Source organism: Ambystoma mexicanum, chromosome 5p (genome assembly GCF_040938575.1).
Source record: "Ambystoma mexicanum isolate Mex_15411 chromosome 5p, UKY_AmexF1_1, whole genome shotgun sequence".
NCBI lineage: Eukaryota > Metazoa > Chordata > Amphibia > Caudata > Ambystomatidae > Ambystoma > Ambystoma mexicanum.
The window spans coordinates 997883095-997906516 of record NC_090930.1 but is presented as its reverse complement, the minus strand read 5'-3'; the positions used below and the strand labels follow the sequence as shown (position 1 = coordinate 997906516).

The window sequence follows — 23422 nt, the reverse complement described above, 5'->3', positions numbered from 1 at the left end:
ACAAAAATGGAGAAAACAATGGGGTTCTATAGGAAACTTTGGAGGGAAAGTTCAACAAGACAATCTGTCCTAACAGTGCTCTGTAGCCAGAGCAGCCCAAATGTGTAGGATTTCTTTTTGTTTTGTTTTGTTTTGTTATTTGGTTAAGCAATATAACCTTTGACAAATTCATAAAAAGAAAAGTCAATAAAATGTACATAGTTTCAGAGCAGAATTAAAATTAAAATGAACAAAAGAGAAATGAGAGAAGAAAACCATTTAAACCTTTAGAAAGACGTTCAAAGACATAACATAAGAACATCGTAGTTACCAAAACCAACAAATTCCTATCACTAATCAAACTGCTTCTAAAAAAATGTATTTGCGGCAACCATCCAGTGGTTACGACAAAAAGAAATCATAATAAGTTGCCACACTCCTTCAATAAAAACCTGAACATAGTGTTGCATTAAGTGACGAAAATAAAACATACGCCTAGCCTCCAAAGACTGGCAGTGTAGTAGGATGTGACGTAGAGTTTCCACTTGATCAGGCATAGAGCAAAACCTGCGTATCCTTAATGTTCTAGGTGTTTTAATCCTAGCACCCATTATTTCATTGGTAGGCAGCAAATTTAGCCTTAGCCTCGTCTTCATCACCTAGGCACGCCAAGAGCTACTTGGGGAGTTGCTCAAGTATTCTGGATATCCACCCACTGTCCTTACCCCGATTAACAGATCTACACACAAGCGGTTCATTCTTACTTTTTCAATGGTGTGGATCCAATCCAATTCCTTGAGTTGCCTCTCATTTTTGGCGGAGTGCTGCAAGACCGATTCCCTCAAGGTTCCACACTCTGATAGCAGTGCATCTTTGGCATAAAACAAACCTGTGGTTTCTAAATGCGAAGAGTTTGTTCAAAGCCTAAATAAATAATCTTTTTTTTACATTCTGTCTAACCTGTATTATTAAGAGTGCTGTGTGTGCTTAATGCTTAACTGAACACTTCACCACTCTCACACCCTCCTTAGACTAAGGCTTACTGCACAGCCACAATACCTAGATAGAGTTTGGATAGATATTTGTGTCTTCCCCAGTTCACCGGAATAGACTGGTGCCCTCTCAGAATCTGTCCACATGAATGATACTAAAAATCCATCTTAAAAATCAGGCAGAGCAGCTAAATCCGCCAGGCTTAAGGCTTGTGTGTTTCCCAGAATCTTCCTGGGGCCACACTTCTCACTGAAAGCAAAGTGTTAAGCCTCTACTCCCGAGTGGTTTTGCTGCTCAGAAGTACCTTCTTTTTTGTGGGATATCTTGGGCCTCAGCAGCTACCAGCTTTGTGGGACCCTCCTGCAGCCTTGTCCTATAGCATTTTGTCCTGAGCAGAGCACCCTGTGACCTGTTTTAAAGGGTCACTACTGTGCTTACTTCTGTCAAAATACAACTCTTCGTAGGTCTCCTTGAAGGGCTCTTCCAAAATAAAAGTGTATTTTCGTTGCTCAACATCTTTAGAGGCTTGGTTTTATAGACCGTTGTAAGGAAATATTTCTCTTTACTGCACCTTTCCTTCCATTTTAATGGACCCCCAAACATTTTGCTTTTATTTCTTGGTCCGGACCTGTACTTTTACAGTGCAGTGAAGCCTTAAGCTTCACTACACTGTCTTTTGCTCATCTGTTATGGGGGAACTGACATGTCCTTCAGGCAGTGAGTACTGGGAAACATTGTTTCCCTTAAAGTTGTTACTTGGTTACTAATTTTATTAACTTGTTATCACTTGTGGTTACTTTCATCATTGTACAATGCATTTTACAATGCAGTACAATGGGGTACACTTTTGTTTTTGCCCTAGAGTAACACTCAGGGGATTTTTGGTTACTCTAGGTGTCAGCAGTGACATTTGATCATTTCTTAGTGCTTTTTGTTTTAGCCTTACCGCATTTACTCCGTTCGACTACTAACTGTGTCTAGTGGCCAAACATGGCCATGTCACAAGTTTTTTCGCTTGGCCTTTGGCCCCCCCATGCCCCGCGCGCGCTTCATCTGTTGCTTCCCGGCTCTCGGGAGATTGGTTTCTCCCTGCTTCTTACTTACCTTTTCCGGGGTCTTGTGAGGAGTCATAGCTCCTCCTTCCTTTCCTTTCCTTTACACTTCTGCCTGTTTTCTTCCTACTTGCAGTGCTTGCCGCAGCTGCGACATTTCTGCCTGGGATCAGAGCCTTCTGTTCCTCATTGCCACCCGGTGTCCGAGCCTTCCATCCTTCTCCCGAGTGCGGAACAGGTCCATTCTTGCTTGCTCCAGGAGGAGTGCCCTGAGTGGACATTACGCCTTCCTTACATCTGAGGATCACCCCATCAAGGAGACCTTGTCCGCATCATCCTCATACTGACAGGGTTTTTTTCCAGGAGGCTTTTTCCCTGCAACTGGGGCTCACTTCCAGGGAGACCACACTGTTAGGTGTCTTCCCAACCAACAGCGTGGCATCCAGAGGATAGAGACCCTACCTACATCAAAAGAAAAAGGACAAGAAAGGAGAAGACTCTCTGAAGACCCGAAGGCGCAGGAAGAAAGATCCTGAGGAAAGTTCCACGGAAGAAGGAGGTGAGGAGGAACGGAGGGAAGAATATTCAGACCCTGATACTTGTCTTTTAACCTTCCCCCAGGCCCATGAGGCCAAGAAAATCCTTATATGCCCTTCCAGAGCCCAGGAAAGCCGAAGCTTTTGGAGGGCTATGGGTGTTTGCGGGCAGGATGTGAGGTGGAACTGTCTGGTCCCAATCCACAAACTGGTTTCAGTGTGTCTAGTGTTATGCATGAGTGTTCCGCCAGTGGTCCTGATTGGACCACTGCTGGGGTGTGTGTGGGGGCTAGGTTTACTATTGGCTAGTGGGAGTTTCTGTTCTTACCTGGCTTTTGGGATAAAAAGAGGACCCCTGCGCCCACTCTAGAGAGATCCTGGAGCAACCTGAAGGAACCAAGACTCCTGTCCAGCTGTGAGACCCGTCTGAAGGAGGCCTGGCGGCCAACTGATTGCTTCCTTTCTGGGTGCCAGAATGGTGAGGGTCTGTGTTGGCGATAATCAATCTTCTCCAATATCTCAGACATGCGGAGTTCCTCAGGGCTCCTATCGCCTCTGCTTTTCAATCTTTATATCGTCCCCTTCTTGACCTCTTAAACAAATTAGGAGTGCAATACACGAACTACGCTGATGACACCCAGGTGGTCATACAGCTGAGTGGCTCCTATAGCAGCAATACAGTAACCATCAATAAAATATACAAAGCCATACAAGACTGGATGGCCTGCAATTCTCTTGCCCTGAACGACAAAAAAACGGAACTCCTCATCGTGGCATCAAAAAACACCCAGGCGAAACTCGACTCCAACTATGCTAGTTTCCATATTGCCGACAATACCATTCTCGTCTAGAAGAAAGTCAAGACCTTGGGCGTCGTTCTTGACGAAGAACTCTCTATGAAGTCCCATTTCTCCAGCATTAAATCTAGCTGCGGTCTTATAAATAAAAGAATAGGCTATATTCGACCATTCATTTCGGAAGAAAACTGTGTCCTTCTGTCCACTGCATTGATCAATTCAAGATTGGATTATTGCAACAGCCTCCTAGCGGGCACCACAGCCTCCAACATCCAATCATTACAAGTGGCTCAGAATAATGCTGTTCGTAATATCTTCAATCAGTCCCGTCGTACACACATCTCCACTTTTAGGAAAAAACTTCACTGGCTTCCCGTTAAAGATCGGATAACGCACAAGATATTGACCACGACCCACAAATGCCTCAGCCTCTGTAGCCCTACTTATTTGTCAGCCCGCATTAGCATTAAATCCAACGTGAGGAACCTTCGTTCATCTTCTGCCACTATTCTCAAGCATCCAAAATACAGGACAGCCAAATTTAGAGGTACCACTCTTGACGCTCAAGGTCCCCTTCTATGGAACAAACTCCCAGCCCAGATGCGGCAGATCCAGGACTACACTGTATTCAAACGTGCTGTAAAAACCCACTTTTTCAATCTGGAATAACGCTTTGACCCTTCTTCTTTCTTTGCCATGTGTGTTTGTTTGTTTTGTTCAGTTTTATGTGCGCCCTGAGGCCTACGGGCATGTTGGCGCATTACAAGAATTAAAATAAATAAAAATAAATAAAATTACTTCTGCTGCTGTCCTGGAAGAGCCCTGTCTTGCTATCGATCTTCACCAGTCCTGCGTGGGAGCTGCGACCCGTGGAGTGGAGGGAACATGCGTTCTTGACGTCTGCTCGGTACCCTGCGAAGAAGAGCCTTCGGAAGTGTCCCGGGACCACCCTGTTGATGACCAACTCTGAGATTGGGCTACTGTGCTGCCGACATCGCCGTTCTGATTTGAGGCCTGGAACTTGGAGGATCATCTGCTTGTCCAACAAGACTAACCTCAGAGTAATTTCGGAGTCCTAACATCGAGGGAACCCGAGATAGGAGAGAAAGTCTGACCGTGACAAGCGAGTCCCTTCGCATCACTGTGCTGCGGTGACTGCCATCCGAAACAGCACACCTGAGTCGAGTCCAGTCCTGAGAGGGGTCCTGCATCATGTTTTGCTGCATTCTGTCACGAAGAGTCCTTGCACCAGTCAAAGACACCGACCGAAGATCAGCTCGAACCTGCAATCCCTGCAAATCAAGAGCTAAAGCTGATGGCAGAGAAACATTCCTCGGACCTTCTTCCACCGGCCTGCCAAGTCCCTCGAAGAATCGGAGTACGGGGGGTGAGTTACAGCGGCTTTTACCTGCCTCTAAAACTTTTACAACACTTTGGGTTTGCCATTACTTGCTCGCACAAGCCTTCCAAAAGTTAGGGACACTTTTGTTATTTAGGATAACTTGTGTCCTAACACTTGGAATGGTTCACTGGACCCCAGAGACCCTACCTTAATTTTTTCCAGCATTATGAACTGTGTCAGAACTTTTCCTGAACTTTTGGGCATAAGACCCCAGACAATTTAGGGAAGGACTGTTAACGCTAGGGCTAATTCTCTTTGGACCTGCAGGGCATAAACTAATCTATACTTTCTTTTACCTTTCCTTTACAGTGGTTTGATCTGTATTATGCCCTACTCCAGTGACTGTATATATGTATTCTATTTTTGGTGTTGTGTGATAGTCTTTTTTCCTAGTGTTATTTGGCCATAATTAAATAACTGTATTTGTGTACATACTATCTAAGTGTAATTTGTGACTCCCATTGTGTGTACTCATTGTGGACCCTTTACAAGCTCCCCCACCTCTTGAGACTTAGCGTAGACAACTCGTCACTGCTACCTTGAACTGGTTTGGCTACAGCTCCCAGAGTTGACCCGGTCACAATATATGTTGGCCTTCTATACATATGTCCCCCAGGTCAGAGTATAGAAAATCAGTCCCAACAACCCTGCAACAGGAAATGGTACTGCAACCAAATATAAAACCGATGCCCCAACAGACTGGTGCACCGATGACTCCTGGGCCTGCTAGGCTTCTTCCACAATGTGGAGGTCTTCAGACTTCTAATGCATTACAGTTCTTGGGGCGATACCTGCAGTCCTCCTTCAAGCCCCCCACACCTGAGAGCAACACTCACGCCCAACGGGGCTCGGCTCCATCTCTGGTATCCTTCTGTGGGCCTTTGGTTACCCAACCTGGGTCTGGAACCTGCCTGGTGGGGGGGGGGGTCCATCTTTCTTGGTAAACCTGAAAAATGCCTCCACTGCAAACCCCTTGGAGCGCTGGTAATACTTACTGGACCTGTATCTTCAGCATAACGAACAGACTACTGACTTTGTACTGTTAAAGTGTATTAACAAACTTTTAAGAATATCTAAACTGCCTACAAGTACATGCATATTTTACCTACCTGTGAAATTTTACTGAATTATTGTTTAGAGGATGAGGGAGGATTTTGTGGCATAGAGAACCCGATTCCCCCCCCCTCCCCTCCTCACGATTGGACGACACCAACCGATTCCAATTCTCCACCATCACCACCAAAGAAGTTGAAGACATAATTAACTCTCTAAAACCCTCCAAATGCCAAGGTGGGAACAAGTTACTTACCTGTAACTGTTGTTCTCCAGCATGGGTCTGGCATGGATTCACATGCTCATGAATATTCCCCGTCGTCAGGCTGGGAATCCTCGGTAAAGAAAAAACCAGTATCAGTTTCGTTTCTGATCTGTCTTTCGTAGTAATAACCAATCACTGGTCTCTGCGTCATACTGACCACAGCCAATGACTGCCCTCTACCTAAGCACCGCCTCTGGCAGCCATCTTCAGATTTGGAAGCACGTGAAGTGGCAGTATGACCAAGTGAAGAGCCGCAGAGGGGTAGGCGGGAGGGTTCGCATGTGAATCCATGCCAGACCCATGCTGGAGAACAACAGTTACAGGTAAGTAACTTGTTCCTTCTCCAGCATGGGGTCTGGCATGGATTCACATGCTCATGAATAAAGAATACCTAGCAGTACACACATGCACAACCACGGGAGGTGGCAAAGGCTCAACATTAAGCATTACATCAAACTCAACATTAAGCATCTTACCTCCTCACCAGGCTCACCTCAGGCGAACAGGTTGCGCAGCACTGCTTGGCCGACCCTGGACTCCTCCCTGGAATCCCGATCGACGCAGTAGAATTTCGTGAAGGTGTGCGTCGACCTCCACGTAGCAGCCCTGCATATGTCCAGCAGGGGCACACCAGAAAGGAACGGCGTGGTAGCTGCGATCGCTCTGGTGGAATGGGCTCTCGGACGGCCAGGCAGCGGTCGGTTTGCCAACTGATGACAGTACATGATACAGCCGGAGAGCCATCTGGAAATGGAAGCCTTCGAGAGAGCCTTCCCCTGATTGACAGGTCCAAAGTTCACAAAGACTTGTGACGTCTTCCGAAAACACTTCGTGCGGTCCACGTAGAACTTCAGCACTCTAGCCACATCCAGCGAGTGCAAAGTCCTCTCAGCCGGCGACGAAGGCGACGGGAAGAACACAGGCAACACCAAGGGTTTGTTGAGATGGAAGTCCGACGGTACCTTGGGCATGAAGGAGGGGTGCGTCCTGAGCACTACCCTCGTGTCGTGAAAAGTCAAGTACGGGGCCTTGCAGGAAAGGGCCTGGATCTCTCCCACCCGTCGTGCGGAGGTGATGGCCACAAGAAACGCTGTTTTCCACGACAGAAACTTCAACGGGGCAGAGGCTCGAACGGAGGTCCCATGAGCTTGGTCAGCACCACGTTGAGCTCCCACGCCGGGGCCGGCGCCTTCACCGGCGGGAACGATCTGAACAGTCCCTTCATGAACTCTTTCACCAGACGATGAGACCACAGGGACGTCCGGCCCGTGGTTCTGGTGTATCGGGAGATCGCAGCAAGATGAATCTTGATGGACGCGTGTGCCAGTCCAGCTTTGGCCAGCGTCAGCAGGTACGGCAGTACCTGGGGAGCCGTAATCCGTAGAGGGTTAATCTTCTGTGCGTGGCACCAGACAGAGAACCTCTTCCATTTGTGTCCGTAGCATTTAAGAGTCGAGGACGCCCTGGCCTTTGCAAGAACCTCTCTGCAGTCGGCCGGTAAGTCGTATCCTCCAAACTCTAGCGCTGCAGGAGCCAGGCCTGCAAGTTCAGCGATTTCGGGTCGTAGTGGAGGATGGCGCCTCCTTCCCTGGAGAGTAGATCCGCGTCCACCGGCAGCTTGATTGGCGGGGACGCTGACAAGTCCAGAAGGTCCGGGAACCATATCTGCCTCGGCCACGCTGGTGCGACGAGGACCATCCTGCACCGTGACCTCTTGAGCTGGTTGACGAGCCGGATTAGCAGTGGCAAAGGAGGGAACGCGTAGAGGAACAGGCCCTCCCAGGGGAACAAGAAAGCATCGCCCATGCTCCTCGCCTGGGGAAACCTGCTGGCGAACCTCCGGCACTTGGAGTTCGTCGCCGTCGCGAACAGGTCGATCTGGGGTGTGCCCCACCGTCGGAAGAGGCGATCCACTAGATCCTGCCGTAGTTCCCACTCGTGGCACGAGCGCAGCTCCCTGCTGAGTGAGTCGGCGATGGTGTTTTTTATCCCTGCCAGATGAAACGGCACCAGAAACATCCTTTGGGCGATTGCCCAATGCCACAGGTCCTGCGCCTCCTTGGACAGACCTGGTTCCGCCCTGTTTCCTGATGTAAAACATGGTGGTGGTGTTGTCGGTGAAGATCCTCACCACCTTGCCCTTGAGGGACGGAAGGAAGGACCTGAGGGCCCAGAACACTGCACGGAGCTCCAGGACGTTGATATGGAGGGACTTCTCCGTCGGGAGCCAGAGGCCTCTCGCGTGCAGGTTTTCGGTGTGCGCTCCCCACCCTTCCAGGGAGGCATCCGCGGTCACTGTCTCCTGGTGGTCTGGGGTCTGGAAGTCCATGCCCGCCGTCAGATGCGCGCGGGTGCCCCACCACCGGACCGCTCGGCGGAAACTCTCGTCGAGTGTGATCCTCTCCTCGAAGCCGCCCGTCGTTTGGATCCAGCGCGCGTCCAGGAACTCCTGCAACGGGCGCATCCGGAGCCTGCACATGGGAATGAGGTAGATGCAAGAAGACATCATTCCGAGGAGGGACTTGATGGACCTCACCTTGGCCGCGTCGGAAACCAACATCCGCTGTACCTTGCCCAGGATGGACCTGGTCTTTTCTTCCGACGGGGAGGCCAGAAGGGACACTGTGTCGAGCTTCGCTCCCAGAAACAGTGCGTTTTGCGCGGGTACCAGGTGGGACTTGGCGTAGTTCACGGAGAATCCCAGGTCCGTGAGAAGTTGGACGGTCCTTGCCGTGTGCTCCACGGCGAGCTCCCTCGTCTTGGCTCGGATGAGCCAGTCGTCCAGGTAGGGGTAGACGTGGATCCCCTCGCGGCGCAGCTGCGCCGCCACCGGTGCAAGGCACTTGGTGAATACCCTGGGTGCCGACCGTAGTCCGAAGGGGAGGGCTTTGAACTGGTAGTGACGCCCTTGGACCACAAACCTGAGGAATTTTCGGTGCCCCTTTAGGATGGGAATGTGGAAGTAGGCATCCTCCAAATCCAACGACGACAGGAAGTCTCCTTCCTCCAGCTGCCCCAGGACGTGCTGGAGGGTGACCATCCGAAACTTCTGCGCCTTGATGAACTTGTTCAGACGTCGCAGGTCTAGAATGGGGCGCCATCCTCCCGTCTTCTTCTTCACGACGAAGTATCTCGAGTAAACTCCGGAGCCCCGAAGCCTCTTTGGGACGAGTTCGATGACGCCCTTCCTGAGCATCGCCTTTACCTCCAGGAGAAGCTGAGGGATGTGAAGCTCTTTCCTGGCCACGGGGGGGACGCGCGGGCACCTTCTTTGAAACTCGAGCGCGTGGCCCCGGGCTAAGGCGTCCAGCACCCAACGGAGGTGGAGATGGACTCCCACACGCTGACGAAGCTCGCCAGCCGGCCTCCCACCGGGGTGCTTCGGTGGGTGCCCGACCCCACGGTCGGTTCAATCCTGTTTCGACGAGGCTTTGCCGCCTTGACCTCCTTGGCGACGACTTGCCTCGTCCTCTGTAGGCCTCCTGAGACGACGAGCGGGCCGCTTGACGGTAGGTGGAGAAACCGCCGCCGGAACCTTTGGAGGCGCCCTTGCCTCTGCTGCTCCGTCCGTCGTTGCTGCAGAACCCCAAGGGCCCGGGCCGTCTCAGTGTCCGTTTTAATGGCCTGAAGGGAATCGTCCACTGTTTTCCCAAACAGGTTGTTCCCATCGAACGGCATGTCCAGGACTCTGGTCTGTACGTCTTGACGGAAGTCCGTAGCCTTGAGCCATCCACGCCGCCTAAGGCCCACGCCGTTGCCCAACTGGCGAAACCCAGTGGCGGCGATGTCCGTCGCAATAGTGATGGCGTGGTCCGACGCCACCTCGCCTTCCTGTAGGATCTCCAGGGCATCCGCCCTCTTGTCGTCCGGTAGGAAGTCCAGCAGGGGAGCCAGTTTGTACCATAGCTCCCTGTCGTAGCAGGCCACGATAGCCAAGGCGTTGGCCGCTTTAATCGTCGTCGCTGCAGACGAGATGACCCTGAGTCCCATAGCGTCCAATTTCTTTCCCTCGCCGTCCGGTGGGGAAGTCGATGTGGAGGCTGCACCCCCCCCCGCTTTCTTCCTGGCCGCCGCGGAGACGACGGAGTCCGGGGTAGGCTGCGCCCGGAGGCACAGGGGGGCCGCGTCCGGGACCCAGTACTTCTTCTCGTACCGGTCTCTTCTAGCCGGCGTTGTGGAAGGGTTCTTGAGGAGGGCGAGGCCCTCATCCCAAATGTCGTCCAGTAGAGGCACCGCGAGGACCGTCTTCCTCTTGGCCTCGCGCCGTTGATAAAGGAATCCTTCCTTTTTCTTCTCCTCAGGGCAGAGTTGGAAAAGCTCGGATGCCCTGGCGATCATGGAGTGGAACGATCCAATCTCGTCGGGCTGAGAAACCCTGGTGGGAGGCGACGACGGTAGATCCTCGTCGTATACCTCGTCGTCCGTACCCGTCGCTGCAGTGTCAGTCCCCGTATCATCCCCTCGGGAGGACGGGGAGGAGGGCTGAACGCGGCGCGACGGCTGAAAAGGAGGTGGAGGGTAAATCCTTCTTTTCTTGGGCAGGGGAGCACCAGAAGGTCCCGGTTCCGGATCCCCCGACGGGAGAGGTTCCTCCGTCGGCAACGGTAGTCTCGTCCTTATCTCTGAACATAAGGACTGTATAGCCAACAAAATGGCCGTCGAGTTGTCTTGCGGCACTGGCAGAGGGGAATCCGACGGGCGATCAGGAGCCCCGTCAGCACCCTCGACGATGTCGTCATCACCTGCGTCGGGATCCATCCCGACGGGCCGGTCTTCTTCCACGCCAAGGCCGTGGCTTAAGACCTCAATCAGCTCTTCCTCTGAAGCTGAGGCTGAGTCTACGACGACGCCCTGCCCCCCTTTTTTCTTCCCCACCGGGGGTTTCACGGGGGTCCTATCGATGGGCACAAAAGAGGACTCCCTCCGAGGTGGCAGGGAGACTCTGAGCCCCGAGGTCGCCACCACTGGTGTAGCCTCCACAGGCTGAGCCAGGGCCGCAGCGACAGTATCGATAGAGGGCTTGGCCGGATGGATTAAGGCCTTCACCACCTTAGGTGCGCTCACCGCCTTATCCTTGAGGGGGGGACACTGCCTCGCTCCCCCTCCGATGGGGCCTTCGAGCTCGACCGGGGCCTCTCCAGGAGCTTCGCCGGGTGCTCACCCTTCCTCTTACCCGACCCAGAGCGTTGGCTCGTGGCTGAAGTTGCCGGGGAGGGTGCGCCCTGCCTGGCGCCCGTAGAGCCCGACCGTTCAGCGCTCCCGGTGCCAGCGGACTCGCGGTGCTTGGCCTTGTGTTGGACCCCCGTCGCCGGGGCGTCCTCAAAGGTCTTAGAAGACTGCTCGGATTTCTTCCTCTTCTTCTCGCCTGACGGGCTCTTCCCTTCCAGCCAGTTGGCGAGACGTTGATGGCGGTCCTTCATGGTCCGCTCCGACATATTGCCGCAAAACGCACAGTCCTTCTCCACGTGCGTCTTGTCCTCATGTAGGCAGTAGAGACAAAAGGAGTGTTCGTCCTCCTTAAAGACGTTCTGCAGCTGGCATCCAGGGCAGATCCTGAACAGCTTTCCGGGCGTCGAGCTTCCCTTCTCCTGGGCCATGTCCGGGCCTGAGAAACTTCTGGAGTCCTCCAAAAGCGTAGCTCGACGAGATCTTCACCCTTGAGGGGCGCAGACGAATCCGACACGGGTCCCCGTTGATCGGATGGAGAGTCGGTGGAGCTTGAGGCTCTTTTGACCGAAAAAACGAAGTTTTTTGAGAAGAAATGTGAAAAAATAGCACTAACGCTCGAGAGCAATAGCACGAAGATCCCAACACATGAACGTGCGGTAAAAATCTGAAGATGGCTGCCAGAGGCGGTGCTTAGGTAGAGGGCAGTCATTGGCTGTGGTCAGTATGATGCAGAGACCAGTGATTGGTTATTACTACGAAAGACAGATCAGAAACGAAACTGATACTGGTTTTTTCTTTACCGAGGATTCCCAGCCTGACGACGGGGAATATTCATGAGCATGTGAATCCATGCCAGACCCCATGCTGGAGAAACATCTGTCCATCGCCAGTCATCAAAGAAGCGGCCAAACATCTCGCCCCCTTCATCACATCTCTCATAAACTCATCCTTCATCTCCAGTACAGTACCCAACAACCTAAAGGACTCCTGGGTTCTACCTCTTCTCAAGAAACCCACGCTCGACCCCAGTGTCCACACAAAATACAGACCTATCAGCACTGTGCCCTTCCTCCTAAAAATCCTCGACAGAGCTGCCTACCTTCAGATCCAGAACCACTTAGAGAAAAACAACTTACTTGGACTAAGACAGTCAGGCTTCCGCCCCAGGCACGGCACTGAGACAGCCCTGATTGATCTCAAAACACAAATGGACAATCTCAAAGACAACGGCAAACTAGCCCTCTTGCTCCTCCTCGACCTGTCGGCCACCTTCGACCTGGTAAGTCACGACATTCTCTGTAAACACCTATCCTCAGCAGCTATTGTCTCTGACAAGGCCAATGCCTGGATTCAGTCCTTCCTGAACAACAGATCTATGAGGGTCTTTGCTCCCACAGCCTCAGCCGAACCAGCCCCCGTCACATGTGGCGTCACCCAGGGCTCCTGCATTTCCCCCACATTATACAATGTGTTCACTAAACCTCTTTTCGACATCGTGGACCGTAAGGGCGTCATCTACACGAACTACGCAGATGACACCCAAATACTCATCCCTCTGACAGGCGACTATGCCACTGACACCACAGTACTCAACAACATCTATTCCATCATCCAAGAATGGATGGCTAAACATGGACTCTGCCTCAATGACGACAAGACCAAGCTACTTCTCCTAGGCACCCAATCCAGACTCAACAAACTCGACAAACTCTACCAGACATTTACCATTGACGGAAACAACATCACAGTCTCCAACAATGTCAAAACTCTTGGGATCTACCTTGACTCCTCCCTTACACTGACAAGACAAATCAACGCCATCTCATCCGCCACCGCTTACACTTGTAAGCTCATCGACGCTAGCAGACCCTACCTCTCGACCCCCAAATGCACCACATTAGCTAGAGCACCAGTACTCTCCAAAGCAGATTACTGCAACGCCCTATACCTGGGTACTAGCCAAAGGAATATTAACAAGTTGCAAGTTATTCAAAACAACGCTCTAAGAGCAGCTATGAACATATCCAAACACGAACACATTTCTGACGCCAGACGTTCCTGCCACTGGCTATCCATACCTCAGAGGATCGAATATAAAACACTCTCTCTCACACATAAATGCCTATCTAACCAAGCACCTAGATACCTCTCAGACAACTTCACGCACCATAACTCATCTCGCCCAAGCAGATCAGGACAAACACTGCCTCAACATCCACAGATTTAAGATACAAAAAGCAGGAGGCACCAGCTTCCCTGTGCTTGCCGCTAAACTTTGGAACTCACTACCAGTCGATCTCAGATCCGAACCATCCTATCACCGATTCAGACTCACAGCCAAAACCTGGATTCTGTCCAAAGAGCTCCAAAACACGAACTCTTCCGACTAACGCATGCACTGCCTGCTTAACCCGTGTAAATATGTATGATATGTATGTTGCCTGTAACTGTATTACAAGAACTAACTAAACTGTATGATGTAACATATTGGTGTTGTAACTGTTGTAACGGTACCAAGCGCCTGGATGCCCCTGGGCCAGGCGGCGCTATACAAATAATAAACTAAACTAAACTATACTTTGTTGGTTAATACCAAACATCTAATTTGAGGGATGTATCAGTTTGATCGTTTAAAAGTGTTAGACCATGTGTTCAAAGGTGCTAAATATTTTACACAACTGAAAAATTGTGTTGGCTACCAGTTTAACATGTATTGTCTGTCTTTCAGGGTCACTTTACTGCTTTTATAATAACTGTTGAATACCTAACAGAACTGTAGATATGTCTTGATGCTTAATTTTATACAAAGAATGACATGTCTTTGCATTTGCAGTTGTGGTCTTTACTGTGCCACAAATGCAGCCCAGGTCTTCACCGCAGTACACAGGGGCTGGTAGGATGCATTGCGTAAGGGTGTGGTGACCAAAGTGGGAGCCAGGGTGAAGGCAAAGAGGGAGGCAGTATTTCCAGTGCATGACAGCCAGAAGAGAGGGGTAGATAGCAAGCAGAGGTGGATACTTGTGGTGAGTGGGGGAGAGATGGAAGAGGCAACGGGGGGTGAATGGTGGGGACAGCCTTCAAAGAACGAGTGAGGGAAAGGGACAGGGCACAAAACGGTATCAATGCCCCTGGACCTTTATAAGCAGAGAAAACTGTGAGGGACAAGAGCCCTACCAAAGTAAATAGAGGAGCCGCAAAGGAAGCATAGGAAATACCTGCCAGGGAGAGACACTGCACAATACAAAGAGTACAATGTTCAGTAAATATACTATGTAGGCCTTCCGTCATTTTGCGCTGATGTGCGTCTAGCTGTACTGTAATACCACCCCGCTCTCCTCCACCTCCTACAGGTGAAAACAGAATGCTCAGTCACATTCACCATTGCAAGACTATCTTGGTGGAAAACCTGCCTAATAAAACAGGTTGGTCTTTCCAAGCCTTCACCATTGGACTTGTGAAGAAAATCACCTAACGCAAGGATATGCAGCTAAAAAGGTGAAGCAGGCCAGGGCACATAACAGGGACACACGGGTACCTTTGGCTGCACTACCTGTATTTTTGTTCATACTTTATGCGGTTCTATCAACAATATGGTTCTATTGCTGAACACAAATCTGAGGTAGTTGGAGCAAAGAGTACCTGCCATGGCGCAACTGAGATGATCCTTGCATTCATTTGAATGTATTTAGTATCTACAGGCCCAGAAGACAAAATTCCTTCCAACCTAACAAAATGCATTACACCGACAGGCTAAATCTAGACCATAATCTTCAGAATAAAACAATGCTGATGAGATATAAAATATGCATTCCCTGATCCATTGCAAATCAACAGTGAACAAGCATTACCTTCTGCAAATAGGCATCCATGTTGTCTTCTGTGATGGAAGGGTCAGTCACAAACCCAAATAACTCTCGCACCGTCATCACTCCAACGCCATGCTTCATAAAGAAATCTGCCAGAAAAATCAGATCAATAAATATCAGAAAAAATTACCTGGTTTTATATAAATAAAAAGGGGAGTTGCGGGGGGTTTCCCCCCGCAGATATGTAACAATTGACCTTCACAATTCGGTCAATTGTGCAAAGGTCAATTGTGATTCGAACAATTGTAGTTCGAACAATTCGTATACATCCATTGCAAAGGCTTAGGGATGAGTGATGTGTCAGAGGCGACGAGACAGCAGGACCTACTTTTTTGTGGGACTCAGTTGTATTTGTTGGGTTGTAGCACACAAGGTTTGAGGGTGATGTATGTCTAAAGCAAATGTTTTAGTCATGCAGCGCGTATCGCAGAGGCATGGGAAGGAGTGCTATGTCGGCGACTACGTGATAACTGGAATACATGTTTTTTGTGAGACTCAGCACTATTCTATGAGTTGCATCGTGAGTAAAGGGTGCGGGCTAAGTAAGAAGCTTGTCAATCCTTAAAAGCAACCGATTACAGTAGAGGACTTTGCTGCAGGTAGTGTGTAGGACAGCATGACACTATGGCATAAATGCAGATGACATACGATTACAAGCACAAATGTAGGGTCCAATAAGGTTACCGTCTTCATTTTTATTCGTCTTTACCATCTTTGTGTCGAGTAATTGTTACTATGTTGGCTTCACCTGTGAAGATGATAATGCATAGTGACCTATGGAGGATCGAGCTTGTTGTCAGTGTTATTGCCAGTCTCATGGCAACAACACAGACAACCTGTAAGACGAAGTGCTCGGACCTCACGAAAAAGGCTGCACGCTATCCTCTTCGATGTATCACTTACCAGAGTCGCCTGTGTGTCCGCAAGGGAGGGGAGGAAGAAAAGGAAATTAGAAGTAATGTTGGCAATAAGGTCCAGTCTATGTGTGCGAAGGTGCAGAGAGGGAGGGGTGGTGGGGGGGAGCCATGTTTTGAGTGCCTTCCTGAAGGCGAGTTGGTCCTCTATGCAGTGGATGGTTACTGGGAGGGAGTTCCAGATCGTGGGTGCCTGTACTGAGAAGAAGGAACCCCCCCATGCGAGTTGATTTGATCACAAATGACAAGTGGTGCGCTGAGCTGAGGTTTGTGTTAGGTCTGTAGCGGGTACATTCTTGCAGCAGGTATTCAGGCACTTTGTTGTAAAAGGCTTGATGGGGGATCCACATCGCCTTTAAGTAAGATTGCTACCCGATCGGAAGCCAGTGTAGGACACAGAGGGTGGGGAAATGTGCTTTCTGGGTCATAAGGCTGAGAGGAGTCTCGTGACAGTATTTTGTACTCAATTTTCTCAGCTGCGATGCGGGAGCCCCTCGGTATAGTGCATAGTCTAGTCGTGAAAGGATGATTGCAATGATTACTGTGACTGTGTGGGAAGGTCAGGAAAGGAAAAAGGTGCCTAAGGATGCGAAAGGTAAGGAAAGGAAAAAGGCAGTGAAGGATGCATAAGGTCAGGAAAGGAAAAAGGTGGTAAAGGTCAGGAAAGGAAAAAGACGGTGGAGGATGCATATGTTGAGGTAACAGCCTTTTTCCACAGAGTTAATATGATGTGACAGGGTCAAGTATGCATCCATAATGCACCTGAGATTTTTTACTGTGTTGGAGGTGGTGGGCTGAAGGAGAGCGACCAGGGGGTGGGATTGATGGAAGAGAGCGGACTTCCTGTATAGCATGATCTCGTTTTGCCTGGAATTAGGAGGAGGTGCGTGACCGTCATCCAGCGTTCGGTCTCGGAGAGGCAGGTTGCGAGAATGGGGAAGGTAGAGAAGAACAAGTTACTTACCCCTGGTAACGTTCTTTGGACTGGATGTTCCTCCCACGTATTCCTCATATTTTGATATCTCCAATCCAATATCCAGCATCAGCTGCTTCGGAAACAACGTTCAGCATAGGGCGCTGTGCACCGATGCGGTTGACTCGATGTCCCTCGAGGGCCTCCGTCTCGAAAGATGATGTCATCGAAGGTATATATAGCACGTGCATCACCCGCTAGCTTCAGGTCTGTTTTTCCGTGTCATTCTAAAGTAGAACTACCCACATTAAAGCGCATTAGACCATACTAGACTCTGAAGGAGCGCAAGCCGGAATAACATGGAAATTCTACTATGGAGTAGGCTATGAGGGGTGATGAGCAATACGTGGTAGCAACATGCAGTCGAAATAATGTTACCAGGGGTAAGAAACGTGTTCTTTGAATGGATTGTGTCCTCCCACGTATTCCTCATCTTTTGGTAGGCTCCCAAAGCATTGTTAGTTTTGGCAGAGGGAGTAAGAATTTTGAAATCAAGGGTTGTCATGAACCGAATGAAGGGCTACTTTCCCAAAGCTTCCATCCTGACTTAAGGTGGAATCAAGGCAGTAATAGTTTGTAACAGTGTGAATTGTAGACAAAAGTGGGTGTCACAAATGTTTATTATAGGAAGACCTCCTTGCAGAGCAGAAGAAGTAGCCAAGCCCCTAGTGGAATGGGCTCTCAAGCCTTCTGGGGGATCTTTCCCAGTCAGCCAATAGCATTCAGTAATAGCTAAAATAATCTACCTGGACAAGGTCTGTTTGGTTACAGTCTGTCATATCCTATAAACAGCTGGTCATCCAGACGAAACTTTGGCATCCTTGAAATGTAGAAACTAAGAGCCCTTTGTGGGTCGAGTCTGTGTATCCTATCCTGTTCCTTGCCAGGATGAGGTGGAACGTAGAAAATAGGCAATACTATCTTTTGTCCCAAGTGAAAATCTGATAAGACCTTAGGTAAGAATGGACCCTAAGGCCGACATTGTCCTTATGAAAGACCGTAAAAGGTGGCTTAGAAGATAGTGCCTGCAACTCACTCACCCTACTGGCTGATATTAGCGCTACCAGCAGGATGGTTTTGAATGTTAGTAGTCTAAAGGAACATGAATGGAGCAGTATAAATGGTGCACATAAGAGAATCTGTAAAACAAGATTAAGGTCCCAAACCAGAACCTGAAAAGGATATGGAGGGAACACATTAGTGTGTCCCTTTAGAAATGGTATCACCAAAGGTATTTTAAAATATGATGTTTACTCAGACGAGCACTTGAAGATGGAAAGCACCGCAAAATAACCTTCAATGGTGCCAACCTTGAGCCCCAGATTGGCCAAGTACAGCAGAAAAGATAACACCTCCAGTGTTTTGCATAGCAAAGGATCCACATTCTTATCCCTGCACCAGCTGCAGAATTAGTTCCAACGGCAGCAGTACAAAGACTTTGTTGCTGGCCTTCTGGCCGAAAGCAAAATCTCCATTACGTCATTTGAGAGGTCCCAATCCTTATAGCTCAGCCTCTCAGAAACCATGCGTGAAGGCTGAGTGTCTTGACCTCTGGATGGAGAACCCGACCCTCCTCTCGCAAGAGAAGGTCCTCTCTTTGTGGAAGACATATTGGAGGGCATATGGGCATGTCCAGAAGGTCCGGGTACCACCTCCTCCTGGCCGAATCCGGAGCAATTCTGATCATGGATTTCCCAAACTTTCTCAACCTCCTGATCATGACGGGAACTGGAGAAAACGCATACAGAAGTGGAAATTCCCAGTGCACTACGAATGCGTCACCTAGAGCTCCTCTTGGGGCAAATTCCCTGGAGCAGTACAGTTCGCACTTCCGGTTGACAATGGTCACAACAGATCCACCTGAGGGGTTCTCCAAAGGGAAAATATATCTTGAAGGACTTCCGGAGCTAGTTCCCACTCATGGGAGACTGTGCTCTGCCTGCTCAGAGCGTCCGTCCGCCGCTGTGTTCCCCTCTCCGGCTAGGTGAACTGCATATAGGGAGATTCCTTCTTGAATTGCCCAGACCGAGAGCTGCGTTGCCTCTCTGCACAGTGGTAGAGACCCTACACCTCCTCTCTTGTTGAGCTAGTGCATGGTCACTGTGTTGCCCATCATTATCAGGACATTCTGTCACTGTTACAGAGGGCAGAAAAGCCTTCAGTGCAAGTCTGATTGCTCTCAGCTCCAAAAGATTGATGTGTAGTTTGGACTCCGATGGAGACCAACGACTGCTGATTGTCATATTGTTGGCGTGGGCTCCCCACCCCATGAGTGAGGCGTCCGTAACTACTGTTTCCTCTGGCCATGGTTACCAAAAATGCTCTCCCTTCAGAATGTTGTCTTCGCAGGTCCACCACAGGAGATCCTGTGCGACCCTGTTTGGAACCTGAAGTACATCTGACATGTTGCCCGAGAATTGAGACCATTGTGTCCTGAGAGCACATTGAAGGGATCTCATTCTCAAACGAGCCTCTGGCACCAGGAAAATGCAGGATGCCACGAGGCCGAGCAGCGTCAAGAAGTTGAAGGCACTTAGAAATCTGGTGACCATCTGCAGAATGTCTTGAGCCCTCACCTCTCCCAAGGATGTATCCAGTACCGACCAGATGAACTGGAGCTTTTGAGATGGTATCATGTGGGACTTCTTGTAATTGGGGCAGAAGCCCAGTCTGTGGGGAGAGGGGCAGGTCACGCTGAGATGATCCAGGACTTGTTCGGGAGAACGCGCCCATGTCAGCCAATCGTCCAATTACAGGTAGATGTGAATTCCCCCTCTCCTGAGACTTGCTGCCACCACCGCCATGTGTTTGGTGAAAACCCTCGGGTGGAGGTCAGCCGGAAATGCAGAACTCAAAACTGATAATGAGAACCGCCAACGGTGAACCTCTGGTACTTTCTGGGCTTGAGATGGATTGGCACATGAAAGAACAAGTTACTCTCTCACCTGGTAACGTTCTTTCGATGGGATGGTCCGACGACGTATTCCATATCTATGACAGTAATCACCACAGCTGTGCTACTTCGGAAAATCTTTCGGCGTCTGCGTCCTGAGTCGATGACGTCGATACGTCGCCCTCGAGGACCTCCTCCGATGGCCGACGTCACTGGATGTTATAAGTAGGACGCACAACGCCCGTAGCCTCAGTTAAAGTTTTTTCCCAGAATGTGTGGAACCAATTTTCTGCCAGTCTGACCACAGAAAGCCTTGCCGAAACATAAGATGCAATTGCATCAGAAATTCTGTAGCGGGAAAGGCAGGGAGGGAGCGATATGGAATAAGTCGTCGGACCATCCCATCGAAAGAACGTTACCAGGTAAGAGAGTAACTTGTTCTTCGAGGGGATTGGGTCCTCCGACGTATTCCATTATCTATGACAGACTCCCAAAGCAGTACCAACATAAGGAGGTGGGAAAAAGAATTTAGAAGATAGAACTTTAGAATGCCCAATGAAATTGCAGAGTAAAGGACCAACTTGCAAAAGGCCAGATCCTGCCCACGGATAGAATCGAGGGAGTAGTGTCGTACAAAAGTATGGACCAAAGCCCAGTGGCTGCATCACAGATGTTACGAATAGGAACACCCCTCTGCAGGGCAGTAGAGGCAGCCATACCCCTGGTAGAATGGGCCCGCAAGCCTACCGGAGGATACATACCCACCAAGCGATAACATTCAGAAATTGCCAAGATAATCCAGCGAGACAAAGTCTGCTTAGTAACAGCCTGTCCCAAACGCCTTCCAGCGTAACCAATAAAGAGTTGATCGTCCACTCTGACCCGGGACATGCGTGAAATATAAAAGCTCAAAGCTCTCCTAGGAGCCTCTCCTCTTCCTTACCAGGATGCGGAGGAGGATAAAACGCTGGAAGAATAACCTTCTGGCTTAAATGAAATTACGACACCACCTTCGGAAGAAAGGCAGGACGAACTCTAAGGACAACCCTGTCCTTATGAAACACAGTGAAGGGTGGCTTAACTGAAAGTGCCTGTAACTCACTCACTCTGCGAGCGGAAGTGACCGCAACCAAAAATACAGTTTTAAGAGTTAACAGTCTCAAAGGACACGAATGTAAAGGCTCAAACGGAGCATCCATTAGAAACTTGAGAACAAGGTTCAAATCCCAACCGGGCACCTGGAACGGTGACGGAGGGAACACATAAGTGAGCCCTTTTAGAAACTGCGAAATTAAAGGAATTTTAAAATAAGAACATTCTTCAGACGAGTGCTTAAATATGGACAGCGCCGCCAGGTAACCTTTAACGGTACCCACTTGCAAGCCCATGTGGGCTAAAGAAAGCAAAAAAAGACAGAACCACAGGAATGTCACATGAAAAAGGATCCACATTCTTAACCCTGCACCAGTTGCAGAATTTTCCCCAACGGCAATGGTACAAGGACTTAGTCGCCGGCCGCCTGGCTAAAAGCAACACCTCCATCACGTCTTCAGGGAGGTCCCAATCCTTATACCTCAACCTTTCAGAAGCCAAGCGTGAAGGTTGAGGGATCCGACCTCTGGATGGAGAACCTGACCCCCGCCCCTCTCCCGTGAGAGCAGATCGTCTCGGTAGGGAAGAGGACGTGGAGGGCAGATGGGCAAGTTGAGAAGGTCCGGGTACTACGTCCTCCTGGCCCACGCTGGAGCAATGAATATCATCCAGGAACCGAACCTCCGTATCCTCCACAGCACTTGCGGGATGACGGGGACTGGAGGAAACGCGTACAGCAGTGGGAATGACCACTCCACTACGAACACGTCTCCTAAGGCTCCTCTTGGAGGAAATTCCTGCAAGCAGAATCTTTCGCACTTCCGGTTGACACTGGAGGCGAAGAGATCCACTTGAGGGGTACCCCAAAGGGTGAAGATCTCCAGGAGAATCTCCTGAGCCAACTCCCACTCGTGAGAGATCGCACTCTGCCTGCTCAGAGCGTCCGCCGTCTCGTTTTCGTCTCCGGCCAGATGAACTGCCGAGATTGAAATTTCCTGCTGGATTGCCCATAACCAGAGCTGCATCACCTCCCTGCACAGAGGAAGTGACCCTGCCCCCCCCCTTTTTGTTGAGGTAGTGCATGGCCACTGTGTTGTCCGTCAGAATCAGGACATTCTTTCCTCGCACAGTCGGCAGAAAAGCCTTCAGGGCAAGCCTGACGGCCCGCAGCTCCAACAGATTGATATGGAGTCTGGACTCTGACGGAGACCAACGACCACTGACTGTCAGATCGTTGACATGAGCTCCCCATCCCGTGAGAGACGCGTCTGTCACGATCGTCACCTCCGGCCAGGGCAGCCAAAACGAAGCCCCCTTCATCAGATTGCTGCCGATGGCCAACCACAGAAGGTCCTGAGCGACCGAGGGCGAAACCTGAAAGTGGTCCGACATCCTGCCAGAGGACTGAGACTACTGGAGTTTGAGTGCCCATTGCAAAGATCTCATCCGCAACCTGGCCTCTGGCACCAGAAGAATGCAGGATGCCATGAGGCCGAGCAATCTCAAGAACTCGAACTCAGGGAGACTCTGGGCATGTTGGAACTTGTGCATCATCTGCTGAATGTGATGAGCCCTCACCTGGGGAGGAAAACACTGCCCCAGGGACGTGTCGAGCACTGCTCCAATGTACTGGAGCCTCTGAGTTGGCGTCAAGTGGGGCTTCTGTAAGTTGAGGGAGAAGCCCAGCTTGTGGAGGGAGTAGCAGGTGACGGACAGATGATCCAGGACTTGCTCGGGAGAGCGCGCCCTGATCAACCAATCGTCCAGGTAGGGGTAGACGTGAATCCCCTCTTTCCTGAGATGCGCTGCCACCACTATCATGAGCTTGGTGAAGAGCCTTGGGACGAAGGTCAATCCGAACAGCAGGACCCGAAACTGAAAGTGCGAGTCACCAACCGCGAACCTCAGGTACTTCTTGTGCTTCGGAAGGATCGGCACGTGAAAATAAGTGTCCTTGAGGTCTAGAGACACCAACCAGTCCTGAAGTTGAAGGGCTTGGAGGACGTGAGAAAGAGTAACCATCTTGAACTTGTCCTTCCGAAGGATCTTGTTCAAACCGCGCAAGTCTATGAAGGGTCTCAATCCTCCGTCTTTCTTGGAAATCAAAACATAAGGGGAAATACCATCCCTTGTTCCTCTCCGCTACAGGCACCAGTTCTATGGCACCTTTCTCCAGCAGGGCTTGAATTTCCTGCGCAAGGAGCGGATCCGGACTCTTCAAAGAGAGATTCCCCGGTGGATTGACATGAGGCCTCTGCCGAAAGGGAAGACAGTAGAAGTGGGTTATGATCTCCAGAACCCACATATCTGAAGTAATGGCACGCCATTCGACAAGATGCTGTGCCAGCCTTCCCCCCAACCGGCGAACCATGGGACATGGCCTCATGACTGAGCTGAAGCGGCTGCGGCGTTGCCCGAGGGCAAAGAGGCAATTGCCC

At 50.3% G+C, this 23422-nt stretch overlaps 1 protein-coding gene across 1 annotated transcript in view; it reads right to left on the bottom strand.

Annotated features, from left to right (window-relative positions):
• RIOK1 (RIO kinase 1) overlaps positions 1 to 23422 on the bottom strand; it is an 862653-nt gene that overhangs the window by 226491 nt on the left and 612740 nt on the right. Inside the window, exon 12 of the mRNA XM_069613474.1 lies at positions 15095 to 15201. Within this exon, the coding sequence (XP_069469575.1) occupies positions 15095 to 15201 (107 nt within the window). The remainder of the gene's footprint in view (positions 1 to 15094; positions 15202 to 23422) is intronic.